Below are 13,654 nucleotides of genomic sequence, written 5' to 3'. Positions count from 1 at the left end.
AGCTACACTCGTTAAAGTCGAAGCGTCTATGTGCGGTGTCTTAAATCCACCATGTGCATTTTCGTAGGCAATTTATTTTATTTTTGTTTTTTAATCGATTTGCTTGAGCTACGGTTTGTGGGAGGAACTTTACAGACGTTGCCTAGACGACACCGTGCGCGGAGCCGCCTATTGTTCTAGCCGCGAGCCCTGGCCTTGGTGCTGAAACGATTCTTGACTTGACGAAGTGAATCCGAACGCGCGCCGCCGACGTCGTGCACGCAGTCACGACTACTACAGCTGTTCACGCCCGATCCAGAAAACACGCTCACACCCACACAGAGTAAAAAATGTGTGACAGAGAGGGAAGGCGAGATAGCTCCGGGTTGGAGTTGGCCTACTTTGGAAAAACCGGTCGACATTGGGGGCTAAACAGGCTACTTCCTTTGCTAAACAGCAAAATCACACCATCTTTTTTTTTTTTTTTCATGTAAGGTGCGTGATGAGGGTCTTCGTAGGAAACAGGGTGGAAAGAGAGAGTCATAGGGTTCATGGTAATCTACTCCAAAAGGTCACCATCTGCCTGCTTTGCCTCGTGCCCTCTTTGAACGAGCATCCCCCGCCACATTCATCCACCATACATACACCCTAACCCCCACCCCCACCCCCACCCACACCCCCACCCACACACTCATACACACAAACTTGCACGTATATCACCCCACCAGGGGCTTCTTACAAACCCGGCACCGCGAGAAGTGGCACGCAATGCCCGCTGCGCCCAGCGGATGTGAGCGGTGTGTGAGGCAGCACGACAACGGGGCTGTTGAGCCTCCCTGCACGATGGAGGAGACTCAACACGCACATGCAAGACCTCGGTTGCTGAAGGGGGACTTAAACTTTAACTCTATGTGACTCGGTTTTCCTGTCGACACTGCACATAGGCCCATTCCTTCCCCTCCTTACAGGCTACTTTGAATGTTCAATTTCATTTAAAAGCAACAGTAACAGATTACAAAGACTTTGCATCTTCAAGATTCAATCATTTGTGTGTGGGCCTGTCATCATAGCTACAGACAATGCATGTGGAAAAAAACCCAGTTTTCTAGAAACAGCATCATCTGGCAGAGCCTTGGCTACTAAAGGCCCAGATGTCATGAATTTGGCCATTAGATTCAAGGTGGGCCTACTATTGTGTATGGGGAGTAGGCTCATGACCAGCGTTCTCCACTGTGCCTTGCCACAGGCCTAATATACTTGACTGTACAGTTAACAAAGTTGCTATGCCATTTAAACTTTCAAATCCTTAACTTTGTTTTACACTGGGCCCTTCTTGTCATACTCGTACTCCTCCAGGCCACCCTATACATTTACACCTCAGGCATTAAGAGATCTGACCTTTTTTATCTGACCGTTTTTATTCCACATTATCCAGTGTGGACTTGAAATAATCTCCATTATAAATTTATTCATGGTCTTTGTATTGTATGTTTAAACATTAGAGGCTTCATGAGGAATGTGATTGTTTAACGAGTGTTTATCGGTTATTTAATGTTTGTCAGATCCCATTCTCTTCTACACAGGAATGTGGTAAAATGACTGTGTGAATACTGAGTTTTTTTTTCTTGCAATTTTCCTCATCTCTTTGTAAAATTGTTAATTAAAGGTAAATACAACAACAATATAACTAGTCTCAATAGAGATGTAGCACCAAAAACAGGCATTTACCCTGTAGGAAATTGATTTCTGAGGACAACTGAACCTGGTAATTTCTTTATGAGACTCAATGGCGCCATCATTTGGAGGAAACTATCTATATCAACCACATTCACTGGACAAAAAACAAAACCCATGAATCAGGAATCTTAATGTCTCTGTCGTTTCAGTTTTATTTAAAATGAAGGTTTTTTTTATTTAATGATTTTTCCACACAGTTTTTTGTTTTTGCATGATAAAAAAAAAATCCGTCCATGTATCAATAATAACAATCTCATAAACTCTGGTGGTAACAAAACAAAAATGCTACAGCCTCTTAAAACAGAAAATAAATTACATGTTCTTTAGATAATAGATAAATTACTATCCTTTTTTTGTTTTTTATATAAAATGTAATTTTTACTACGAGGGATTAGAGACAAGAATGACACATTCAAAGCCATGATCACAAGAGACACAACCATACGCACACGCAGGCTCACATGCACACACACGTCCATATCACAAACACCCACAATTCATGTGTACTTTTCAAAGGCAAAATACAATCGTTATATGACAATTAGATGTGAATAAATGCAGTCTACAACAACACTTCTGATAACTCTACTCAGTTATAAAATATAAGCACCGACTATGTTCAAAAGAAATTATAGACATTAAAACATATCTGACAAATATACAGACTCCTCCTTACCTCTGAGTGGGCAGAGTGTGAGTAAATGCTTGTTGGTGGGAAAGGTAGGAAAAGGAAAAAAGGGAGCTCAGTAAAAAAGAGTCAGGATAAGAGAAAGAGAAAAGCATGGAGTACTTACACACATATACAGAGGTTGCCACTTCAATATGCAAAATATTTACTTTCAGTTCAAAGCAGAATGGTTGTATTAACTGCATAACTCAATTTAATAAAAGACTGCTGTAAGAAAGCAGCTTTCCCAGTCTTCATGAGGTTTTCTTAATTCTAGCTTCACCTATTCTCATAGGACAGGTTGATCCTCTGACGGAAAGGATGTATTGAGATGAGGCGAGGAAACAAGGAGGACATTAAGATGTGTTTTTTTGTCACTGCACTGTGCGATCATGAAATTGGAAAATTAGGTCAGTCAGGAGTGACTCATTTTACATCGCCAAACCTGTGCGTCACCAAGGTCATGGTTAAAGGAGACACTCTGTTTTTCCTGGTGTCAACAAATCCCATTAAAAACACCAAACTAACAATGAATTGAATTTAACCAACCAGCCTTATAACTATATTTTTCTTTGTTACGAAGCTCTACTGCTGTTGAAAATATTCAAAATAATATTGCACTGAGTGACATGTTCCTTCATTAGGTATGAATATATGCACCGTAGTTTGTTTTCAGACAATGTCATGAATGAGCGCTATTCCCTAAACATTCCCTAACAAATGCACAATTCACTAATTACAGTGCCCATGTTTCAGACAATTACTGAGCCTTTTTGTTAAATGCTTCATATTATTGTGAGCCAAGATTTAACTCTTCAGCAGGAACACCTGGACTTAGGCTGGAGTGTCAGAGACGTTGTCGGCAAACCAGAGCATCTCCAGAGGCAGAATCGTAAATTAATGGCTTCAGTATTTCCAGGTGATTTGTTGAAAGGAAGAGAATTATACAACCAACCACCGTCATCATATTGTCACTTGATAATTTCACTTAAATTTCTTAATTAACTTATTGAGCAGCACTGTCTTTATTTTAGTAAAATCATAACTGCAAAATATGAGTCTTTACACCTTTATACCAAAGGTGGATTTTAACACATGAATACGTTAAAGGCCTGTGCAGAGTCTGTGTCTCTGCTCGATTACCATCTCTGTCTAATATCCTTCTTGTTCAGGAAGCCTCTCGCCTCTGTCTTCCTGCTCTGATATAATTTATTTGGTCACTTACTGCCATGGTTACCCCCACTCCTTTGGTTCGTCTGTCCAGATACTGAACTGAACAATAAGAGGACACTTGAGGAAATATTTTTGGCAAACAGAAAAAAAAAAAAACATACAACATGTAATTGAAATCCTTCTAGGTCAGTTGGGGCAGAGGTGGGGTGGGGGGTGGGGGGTAGCCACTGTAGCTCAGCGGGGGACATCTGCTGCATACAGAATAACAGTCGATCTATTCCAGTAGATCTTCAGCACACATAGAACTACAGTATAAACACTTAACCTACCACACATGGTAATTATTTGTTCAGCACATAATTAGTGGTATGCATGTCTGGCTAAATCTCTCTCACGATCCTGTAGATTAGGAGGAATCTTAACAGAGGCTAAATTCACTGTTGAACCACAGCTGTGTCCTCAGTGGGGACCATTATCATCTCTCAGCCAAAGGAGCCTTCAAGAGCGGAAATCACAGCAGAGGCATCACTCAGCCCTGTGTGACACATTATGAACCTGTTAAAGCTCATGCACAAAGAAAATAGAAGCAAGCTCAGTGGAATATGTGGCTCAAGGAGACAAAGTAAAACTACATACAGAGAACTAGTGAGAGGAACCGGCTGCTTTCACAGTGTTTTACCTGAAGACTCAGGAGAAAAAAGCTGAATGTTTTCTGAACATCATGCCATCACATATCTACCCTGGGCTGTCCATTTCTACAGACTCGTCATTTGAGGGGTAATCAGCCCTTTTGACATCATTCTCGCACACAGGGGCTGTTTGAGCTCGGCAGGTCAGTGCCTCTTTGCGCGCTGTGCACTCTGGGTACACGAGGCACAACAGGCCGTCTTATAGTAGTGGTAGACGCACAGCCTGGCCTGCACCACCATCACACAGTTGTGGCGTCTGTCCCGGCAGTTCTCATCTATGATGAAAGAGGAGAAGAGAGATGCTGGTTGGGAGAATAGCCAAGATACACATGAATGCACTGTCACATCAACACACACACACACACACAAACCTGCAACTTGTGGACTGCAGGGTATTGTGTTGCAGATTTGCTCCTGTTCAGGTTTGGTGTTGGAATCACAATCGTGGCTGTGTTTTTTGTCTGGTGTTAGACACCGCGCCTCCCTCATCTGTAAGCCTTTCCCACAAGAACGTGAGCACTGAGGGAAAAAAAGAGAGAGTTAATTTAATAACATCATAATATGTTTTAATTTAGCATACAAAATGCCAACCATGTTATTCCCACTCCAGCATGCATGTCCCCTTGTCTCTTACTGCGCTCCACTCTGTCGTGAACCACTGTGGCTGACACTCTCCCATCTCACACTCCTGGACCGCAGCAGGCTTGTCCAGATGTGCACACTCACTGGCTGGTACAAGAGTAAAATCATTTCCCATCTTCTGGACACAAATGATGTCTCGTCGCTGAGTTCCATTTCCACATCGGACGTTGCACTGGAAAAAGAACAAAAGCCTACTGTTATTTCAAAATAATGGGAATTGAATAAGATGGTAGGTGATGAAAAAGATGATAGGAAGATAAATGGTAAATTTAAGAGGGAAAGTTTAAATTCCTGGCATACCAGGCATCAAACTCATAGAACGTCTATACAAGCAGCAACATTTGACAAAACACAAACAAATACAGTCTCTGGATTTCCTTCCTTCCTTATTTCCTTCTTCCTACCTGGGACCAGGGGCTGCTGTACCACATGGCTGTTGGGACACAGGGACCCCCGTTACAGGCCTTCATCTCTGCAGGTTTGTCCCCAACACATTCCCCTACTCCTTTCCCCTCTCTGACCCCTCCTCGAGTCAGACACACCACCTCCCTCCTCTGCACCCCAGGACCGCACTGCGCCAAACACTGAGGGGACACAAAGTGGAAGATCGTGTTGAGGATTACTGTGAAGTGCTGTGTGCGTTCTTTTGTATCCGTGTATGTTACTCACATTGTTGGACCAGTTGGTGAAGTACCAGTTGGTTACACAAGGTCCCATATTGCACTCCTCAGTCCCCTGTGGACGGAGCCTGGAGTTGCACTCCTTGTCGTTCACCACGCTGCCTTGATCACTCACGCAACGCACACTCCTTGTCCTCCTCCCTAATCCACAGTCCACTGAGCACTGTGATAGACAGAGGGGAGAAAAACAAGAACAAGAAGAAACAGATGAAGGAGAGGGCACAAAATCATTTACATTTCCACTGCAATCTAGAGAAAAAAGCTTGATGGTTGATTATTAATCATTTAATCACTTTGTTTATACCAAGTGGGTGTAAAATCAGAAACACAAGATAAGACAAAACACATGAAGCACATTAATACATGGATATAGATATACGTTTAATTGGATACTAAGTACTAAATTAAATATGAATACTTGAACTAAAAAAAACTAATTAAGACTATATCTATAATAACTATCCTAAGGCAGTTTGCCTTAACAAATACAGAGTGTTTTATTTTCTTATGATTGATAACTATTTAATTATGATAGTTAAATACTCCCAAAACTAGAAAAAAATAGCTGAAACATTAAAAATGTTGCAACCGGGCCCATGGCACAGTTTGCAGTGGTCTCTGACTTTAAAAGTAATCACATATTTGTAGGCTGATCTCATGAAGGCATTTCAAAATTTATGATAGAAACCACTCACCATGCTTATTTTAACCAGACCACACCCACTCTCTCTTTTTCTGTCTGTGTTATATAAACAGATACTGAGATACAGGCCTCTTGTTACCACGTCGACTGACATATAAGCAGACGCGGTTCCCAGTCATGTGCTAGAGTTGCAGACCTACCGAGCTCCAGTCCGAGCCGACCTCCCAGTGGGAGCAGACACTGAGTTGACAGGCCTGTGTGGAGTCTGGTGGGGTGAGGTGTGCACAGCGCTGAGGGTGGACCATGGTGGATCGGTTCCCAAAACTCTGCCTGCACTGGAGCTGCCTCTGCTGCACTCCGGGGCCACAGGACACGCTGCACTCTGACCATGAACTGGCCTCCCAGCTATCACACAGATGGTAAAGGAGACCGAGAGAGTGACCAGTTAAAGGTAAATGTTACTGGAAAATCACACGAGGTCACATGTATTGTTTGTTTGTTAAAAAAAATACAGTTTTTATCCATATTTTGAGACAGCAGATATTTACTGTTTGTTTAAAGGAACCACTACGACCACTATGGTGTTTTAGCGTATTTTAGTCCTTTACAAATGACACATATTACATGTGGCTCATGTATACAATAACAATGATATATCCAGTGTTATCCGGACGTAACTACTGGTGTTTAAAATTTGACATTTTGGCATTTTGACATGCTGGCCAATGGTTTCGAATCATAATAATCTAATATGACATAATAAACTGACAATGATAATCAGTTTGTCTTGAGACTTTCATCAACTCATTGCAGTCAGCATTATTCTCAGTTTTAACAAGCCACAAACTAAAGTCGGTCTAGACAAATGGGCAGTGACTCGTGCTTTCCAAAACACAATCTCCAGATTTAGAAATCAACTTGTTTTATGAACTTTTCCAGGAACCAATGCTCAAACAAAACGGACTAAAAACAAGATGCTGCACTAGAGTCAAGAAAAATGTAACTTGTTGTAGGAAAAAGCCTTAGAAAAATATTCTAAACAAGGTGTTTTTGTGTTTTTTGCTAATCCTCAGCTATGAAAAAACAGACTTTTTTTTTTTGGCAGATAAAAACAGAAACCCAAGGTCTGTATAATTTGCATCTCTGGAAGATAAATTGTGTATAAGCTCACAATGGCGGGCACGGGTGTGTGTTACAAGGCTCCTCCTCTGGTACAGGTTTTGCTGCAGAGTCACACTTCCTCTCTGGCACCTCCTCATCTGTATGACGGTCTATACACAGAATCACTCTGTACTGAAAACCTGTGGAGACATAAGGACAGGTTGACAGGGGGTTTATCTCCATGCTCTCATATTTGCAGCCATCAACCACAGGAGGGAGACATCACGTCATATTAAGAAGCGCGTTCGTTCGGTGTGTACAGGGCAATTAATTTTACAGTGACACATGTATGACGGTGTCTGCGTCCTATCAGAATCTGACCTTTGCCACAGGAAGCAGAGCACTCTGTGAGTTCGCCTCTTCTCCAAACGAATGGCGGCTGAGTGTCTGGGGGCAGGTCAGTGCGAGGGGGGATCCGAGCGTTTCTGTTGGGTGCAGCTCCTCGAGGGCGCAACCTGTCAGGTGCCCATCGGTCTTGGGACGGGGGAGAAAATACAGAAGAGGAAGCAGAGGAGGCCGACGAGGATGAGGAGGACGAGGAGGAGGGGAAAGAGGAGACCGAACCAGGGAAAGGAGCAGGAGGAGGGTTTTCGACCGACACTGTGAGAGGACCTGGGAGAGAAGAAGAAAAAAATAGATGGACACAAAGACAAATTAAAGAGGGCAGGGAAGGTGGGAGAGAGAGGCAGAGATTGGGAAACAGAGATAAGGAGGGGGAGGAGCAAAGAGTGATAAAGTGAGAAGAAAGAGGCAAAACACATAAGTTGAACTACTAAGAAAAGGAGGACGGCAGTGACTCAGAGGCTAATGATGTCATGATGAGGTCAGGGTCTCATGACAGTGAACATGTGGACCAGATAGCCTCCCATCTAGGTCATACACAAACACGCAAACACTATACAGAAATCCCTCCCACTTGGCTCACAACCACACCCATCCTCATCCATAAACACATCAATCATTCTCCAAGGATATGAGATGAAGTTTCCTTGAGTAATTTGGAAAGAATGAATGGAGAAATCTTTGAATTTGATTCAGGGTTCAACTCTGCCACCCTGCAATTTTTCCACATGTTGTTATGTTGCAACCTTAAATCCACCCCCCAGACAAACCCACACCATAATGGCAATAGCAAAAACAGAATTAAATTACTGCAAATTCATGAATAGACCCTGAGTAGACCCTATGTTGTGGTACTTTACATTTAGCTCAGGCGCCTCCAGTTCTTCCCACTTTGTTTTTGAAGCCTCGTGATCTGAATTCCAAGTGTCAAAGGGTCTGAATACTTTCTGAATGTCTATGTCGATGCTACTGTATGGAACAGCAAACAGTGAAATGTTTGCCAAACAGAGGTGCGACGGACTTACTGCGGAGGGGCGACCTCGCCGGCTCTCTCTCCCTCGGCCTCTCTCTGACCGTCTCTCTCTCCATCAGTTTCTCCCTCTCTCCCTCCTTCTTCTCCACGGGGATGTAAAACTCATAGTCGATGCCCGGGTTCTCCTTGTGGAAAATGATCTGCACGGAGGGAGGAGAGACAGAAAACTACATGTGAAAAGTAGCCAGTGACAAGAAACCACCCTAAAACAACGTAACTCATCCCCGAAGACAAATGTACTTCTCCCTTTTCCTCACGGGGGTGAGCAGAGGTCAGGATGAGCTACAGGAATTCAGTGTCATGCTCTGGGTGCCTCAGAGGGGAGTATGCCTGTCGTATGTTCCTCTTACTATGAAACCCTGCAGCCCATCTACAAGACTTAACATGGTAGAGGTCATCTGAACTTCATCAGCAGGAGTCTCAAGTTTAGAGGATAAACCATTTTTATAAAAGAGACATAGCACTACCTAAAGACTGCACTTTCTTTCTGAAAAGTTTTTATTTTGCTATTCGTTATATATATATACGTATATATGGTATATATATGCTCCTGGCCACACATTGCAGGTCATGGTGAGTGTCTTCACACCAAGGCTACAGGACACCTCGATATTAGATTTCCCTGCAGCGGCTCTGATCTACAGATAGCAGTCTTGTCTTTCTATTTTAATCCACCCAACAATTTATTTTCCAACGTGTAATGGGCATTACAGCCTCACTGTGCCGCTGGCATGGTTACAGAGCTTCAGTCTTATTTCTATATCCCACTAAGCCCTAAAAATGTACGTGACTCCAGAGGAGATCAAACTCCAACTTTGGTGGGTGCTTGCTGTTTTTACCCCCCTCCTGGTCTGTACCTACTGGATGTAAAGCTGCACATGACTCCTCTTCTTTAATAAGATCTTAGCCTGGGGTTAGAGCTGTTATTATTAAGCCATGGATAGTCTTATGTGGCTCAGGCGAAGCATTAGCGTAGCTGTCTTTATCCCACAATAACGCTAAAATAATGCTGACTATCTTGGGGGATCTTGACACAGAGCAGGAGAGCGTAGCCTGGAGGCATACAACGATGCGAAATAGTCTGTGTGCACATGTATGTCTCTGTATGATTCTTATCATTAACTTCATTTTGTCATGTCCTGGTTCATGTTTACTTACAGCGTTAAAACAAATTCTTCCTGTGTTCCAGTACTTACATATAGCTGTAGCTGTGTGGTGGTGGGTCCTGGGGCCTTGAGGGACTCTCCTATCTCCTCCTCCCCCTCTGCCTGTGCTCTAGGTCGTGTGTAGGTGAAGGTAGTCCCCCCTGCCGGGTAGTCCCCTGGGGGGTCCACGGCCCAACGCCCATTCACCACTGAAGCCCCCGTGCCGCTCCTCATGGCTGGAGAAGTTATTGGGGGTTAGAAGGTCAGAGAGGAGGAGAAGATCGTGCTTTAAGTGCTCTTTACTTATTTTGACCTTGTCTAGTCAACACAGTGTTGAATTCTTAGGAAACCCCCCGTAAACAACACTCAAACACACACTGAGACTGACAAACACAGACTTGGGAGGGCTGTCTCATTACCAAACAGGGGGCTGGCAAGACAAACACTCACACGTACACACTTCACTGGCTCCTTTTGGGCTCTAACAATACGAGCTTTATCTGCCCCGAGTCTGCAAGGCCACGAAATTTACAGTCTTAACCATCGCACACGCTCGTGGGCCAAGTCTCATTCCAAGATCTGCAGTTTCCTCGCCAACGTCTCACTTTTACAAGAGCTGCAAACAGTAATCTTAAACTGCTTTTGTGTGCGAGTGTGCATGACATCCTACCCAAGTAGTTAGGGCTTGCTCGTCTCTCCGTGATGTTAATGAATGTAGCTCCAGGTGGGATGTCCAGGATTTTGTGGTAGCCAAGGGGAACCGTGACATTATGGAAGCTTCCCGTCACCTTTCGACAGGAGGTGTCCCGCCCACCACACACTCCGCACTTGTCTATCACGGAGCCGGAGCCCAGTATCCCATCACAGCCCTCGGTCTGGCGTCAGGAGAAGAACGAGAGAAGGTGTGAGTGATGGGCGAGACAGTGGGGGAGAAAAGTGGGGTAGAGAAACAAGGGAGAGTTGGGGACACAGCAGAGAATAGCTATTCCAGTCTTGTTGACATTTCACATCCTTTGCCAGTGTTTATGTCACCGTTGTTTGTGCAAATTGGTTACTGGTGCTCGCCACATTCCTGCCAGACACTGGAGTGTGGAATGAGGGTGAAATCAGAGAGCGAGATTGCAAACGAAAGAAAGAGAGAACGATGCAGAGAAAAGAGGCCCGGAGGAGGGAAATAAAAAAAAAAAGACTGGAGACGCTCCGAATCTGAATGCCAGGCTTAAATCAACCTCCAGACGTGAGACTACGAGAGCCAGGTTCTGGACTTTGTCAACCCCTGGCTAGACAGGAGGGACTTGGACTCAAGACACCTAGAGAAAAGAGAAAAGAAAATCTCACACAAGCACTCACCAGACATTGTCCTTCTACGCACACATCATTTGAGCTGACATTGAAGCAGGGAGTCCCGTCTCGGACACGCTCGGCCTGACGGACGTAGAAACGATAGCTGGCAGGTCTGCAGGTCAGTTCGCACTGCTTGTCCACACCAACTGCAACACGGAGAGAGAGGGTATCGTGAGGTTACGGCGCAATACACGTTTGTCATAAAGGTAGTGTGTGGCTGTGACTGTGTGTGTGACTCTTCTGGGGCTTTGTGCGTCTGCCTGGCGAGGGGAAAGACGCAGCTGGGTGATGAACGTCTTTCCATGTGGCCAGGAAGCCGAGGTCAGACCATATAACACATGACTGTCAGACAGTCAAAGAGCGATTAGCTATTTCCCCCGCTGCTCACTCCTTCTAGTGTGCAGATCGCTGCACCTTCCCCGGGAGATACAGACCCAGAAGTGTAAACGTAAACTCGAGGAAGTTTAGATTTATGAGAGGAACCCAATGGGTGCATACTGCGGGGAGACATGTACGCAGAAACGAGGAGGGGAAGAGGGGAAGAGGGGAAGAGGGGAAGAGTCAGAGAAAGAGAAGATCGCTTCAAGGTAAAAGAGGAAATGAGAAGTCCTTCAGCTCTTGGAGAACACGCAGAGAAACAGACGAGTGGAGAATACAGAGGGTCTCACAGGGGAATGGGGGTGAGGTAGAAGCAAAAAAATGTGGATTAAGTAAGAGGAGTGTGTCTACGTGGTGAGATACAATGGACAGGTTTAAAGCACTGGTTCACTCTTGGGTTTTAACTCCCTCTAAACCCACAGATGATCATTTAACAGTGTGGAGAAGATGACTTTGAGGTTGTAGGTAGGTGTATACTCTGAACTATCGATTTAAGTCAGGCTCACTCTTTCTTCCCATTTTAAGTCTTTATGGTAAGCTAGAAGCCCAACCACAGGCCTCCAGCTCCATACTTAACACACATATGAGACGAATGTTGATCATCAAAGCACCTTTTATGTGGTTGTAGCAAAGGTGAAAAAACACAAAAATGTTTCTATGACAGGCCTTCAGTTCAGATGTGTCTACTCTCACTTTTAATCAGCAATCAATATCAATATGAATCACCAAGTTGCTCCTGCCACACAAGACAACAATAAATCCCATTTTGGGCCTGGATATTGAATGGATGAATGGCTGGATGGATAGATCAATGGATGGATGGGTGTCAATCTTTTCGCAGAGAAGAAGTGGCTTCTTATATTCCCCGAAATAAACAAAAGTATTTCTTTACCATGTCTATGGATATTCTCATTCATCCAGGTCATCATTCTTTTCTGGGCAAATTGAATCGTCTCTTATCTTATTTCTTTACCAGGAAGAAAGCAATAAACACATGGGTGATAAAGTCAGGAAGGGAAAGTGAGCAGCTCCACTGCTCCTCATCCACTCTGAGGTAAGACACTTGGGGGTGGGACAGAGGTTAGAGGCTTCAGGCAAAGCTGGTGTGTGTGTCCCAGTGTGTGTTTGTGTGTAATAGAGTTATAGACATGAGCTCATGGCCTGAATAAGGGGTCATATATTAGGTTGCAGATGGGAAGGAGGGGTTTCTGTCACTGGGAGTTCAGGGGTTAAGAGGACAATTTCTGTGCTTCTGAAATTGTGACTTCCCATTGTGGTGTTGTATTTCTCTGACACATATGGGCAAAAATGTACACACTGTTAAATCCTATATATGTCGATATGAACAGCTTGACACATTGTCAGTGTGGTGGTCAGAGACTGCTCTACAGTTTTATTATTCTGCCCTTGAAAAACAGTACTTTCTTTCCAACAGTCTTTTATTTTGTGAAACAATCTTACATTTTAAAGTAATCAAATTGTGGTTCAGCTATCACACTGTTGCCACGACATTTGAATACAATAACACAAGAGATTGTTTCACTATGCAAAGATTTCCTCTCCCAGCACACTGGAACATTTACAGCAAATAGCCCGAAGCTCCTGCTGCCACCTTCAAAGTCAAAGGGTTCATAGGAGATGGCCAAGAACAAAGACTAAAGGTCAAATACCAGATCCCTGCTCTCTGCTTGTGAGTCCAAAGGAGAATTTAAAACCTGTGTAGTATGTGGTGAACTCAGTGGGACACTTTCGTTGAATTTGCGAAGTTGCCTGAATTTCTGGAAATACAACAAAACACTGCCAGGCGTAACACAAGTAAGATAAATGATCAAACATTAAAAACCTACAAGAGAGGGATTAGTAAAACTGGACTGTTAAGATGCCATTACATTGCTGTGTGGGTTTCCATTTCAGCAGGACAGAGGGATAAGGTGCAGAAGTATTTCAGTGGTGGAGCAGAGTGCACCAAATGTAACGTCTATTGTGGGTTTTGTCATATCTGCGTCAGGGAGCAGGTGTGTTGTGAGTCCTGATAAACAAC

At 43.9% G+C, this 13,654-nt stretch overlaps 1 protein-coding gene across 1 annotated transcript in view; it reads right to left on the bottom strand.

The window, feature by feature from the left end:
• Positions 1–2,964: 2,964 nt before the first annotated feature.
• adamtsl4 (ADAMTS-like 4) overlaps positions 2,965–13,654 on the bottom strand; it is a 34,921-nt gene continuing 24,231 nt past the window's right edge. The window contains exons 6-17 of the mRNA XM_083990183.1: positions 11,242–11,381; positions 10,562–10,766; positions 9,943–10,127; positions 8,739–8,886; positions 7,693–7,983; positions 7,382–7,511; positions 6,411–6,615; positions 5,557–5,730; positions 5,292–5,471; positions 4,880–5,059; positions 4,617–4,764; positions 2,965–4,520 (exon numbers count right to left, since the gene is read on the bottom strand). Coding sequence (XP_083846309.1) covers positions 4,390–4,520; positions 4,617–4,764; positions 4,880–5,059; positions 5,292–5,471; positions 5,557–5,730; positions 6,411–6,615; positions 7,382–7,511; positions 7,693–7,983; positions 8,739–8,886; positions 9,943–10,127; positions 10,562–10,766; positions 11,242–11,381 — 2,117 coding nt within the window. The 3' untranslated portion in view covers positions 2,965–4,389. The remainder of the gene's footprint in view (positions 4,521–4,616; positions 4,765–4,879; positions 5,060–5,291; positions 5,472–5,556; positions 5,731–6,410; positions 6,616–7,381; positions 7,512–7,692; positions 7,984–8,738; positions 8,887–9,942; positions 10,128–10,561; positions 10,767–11,241; positions 11,382–13,654) is intronic.

This window comes from Trachurus trachurus, assembly GCF_905171665.1.
Source record: "Trachurus trachurus genome assembly, chromosome: 16".
Classification (NCBI taxonomy): domain Eukaryota; kingdom Metazoa; phylum Chordata; class Actinopteri; order Carangiformes; family Carangidae; genus Trachurus; species Trachurus trachurus.
Note: the sequence above shows the minus strand (reverse complement) of the source record. Positions and strands in the feature narration are given on the sequence as shown.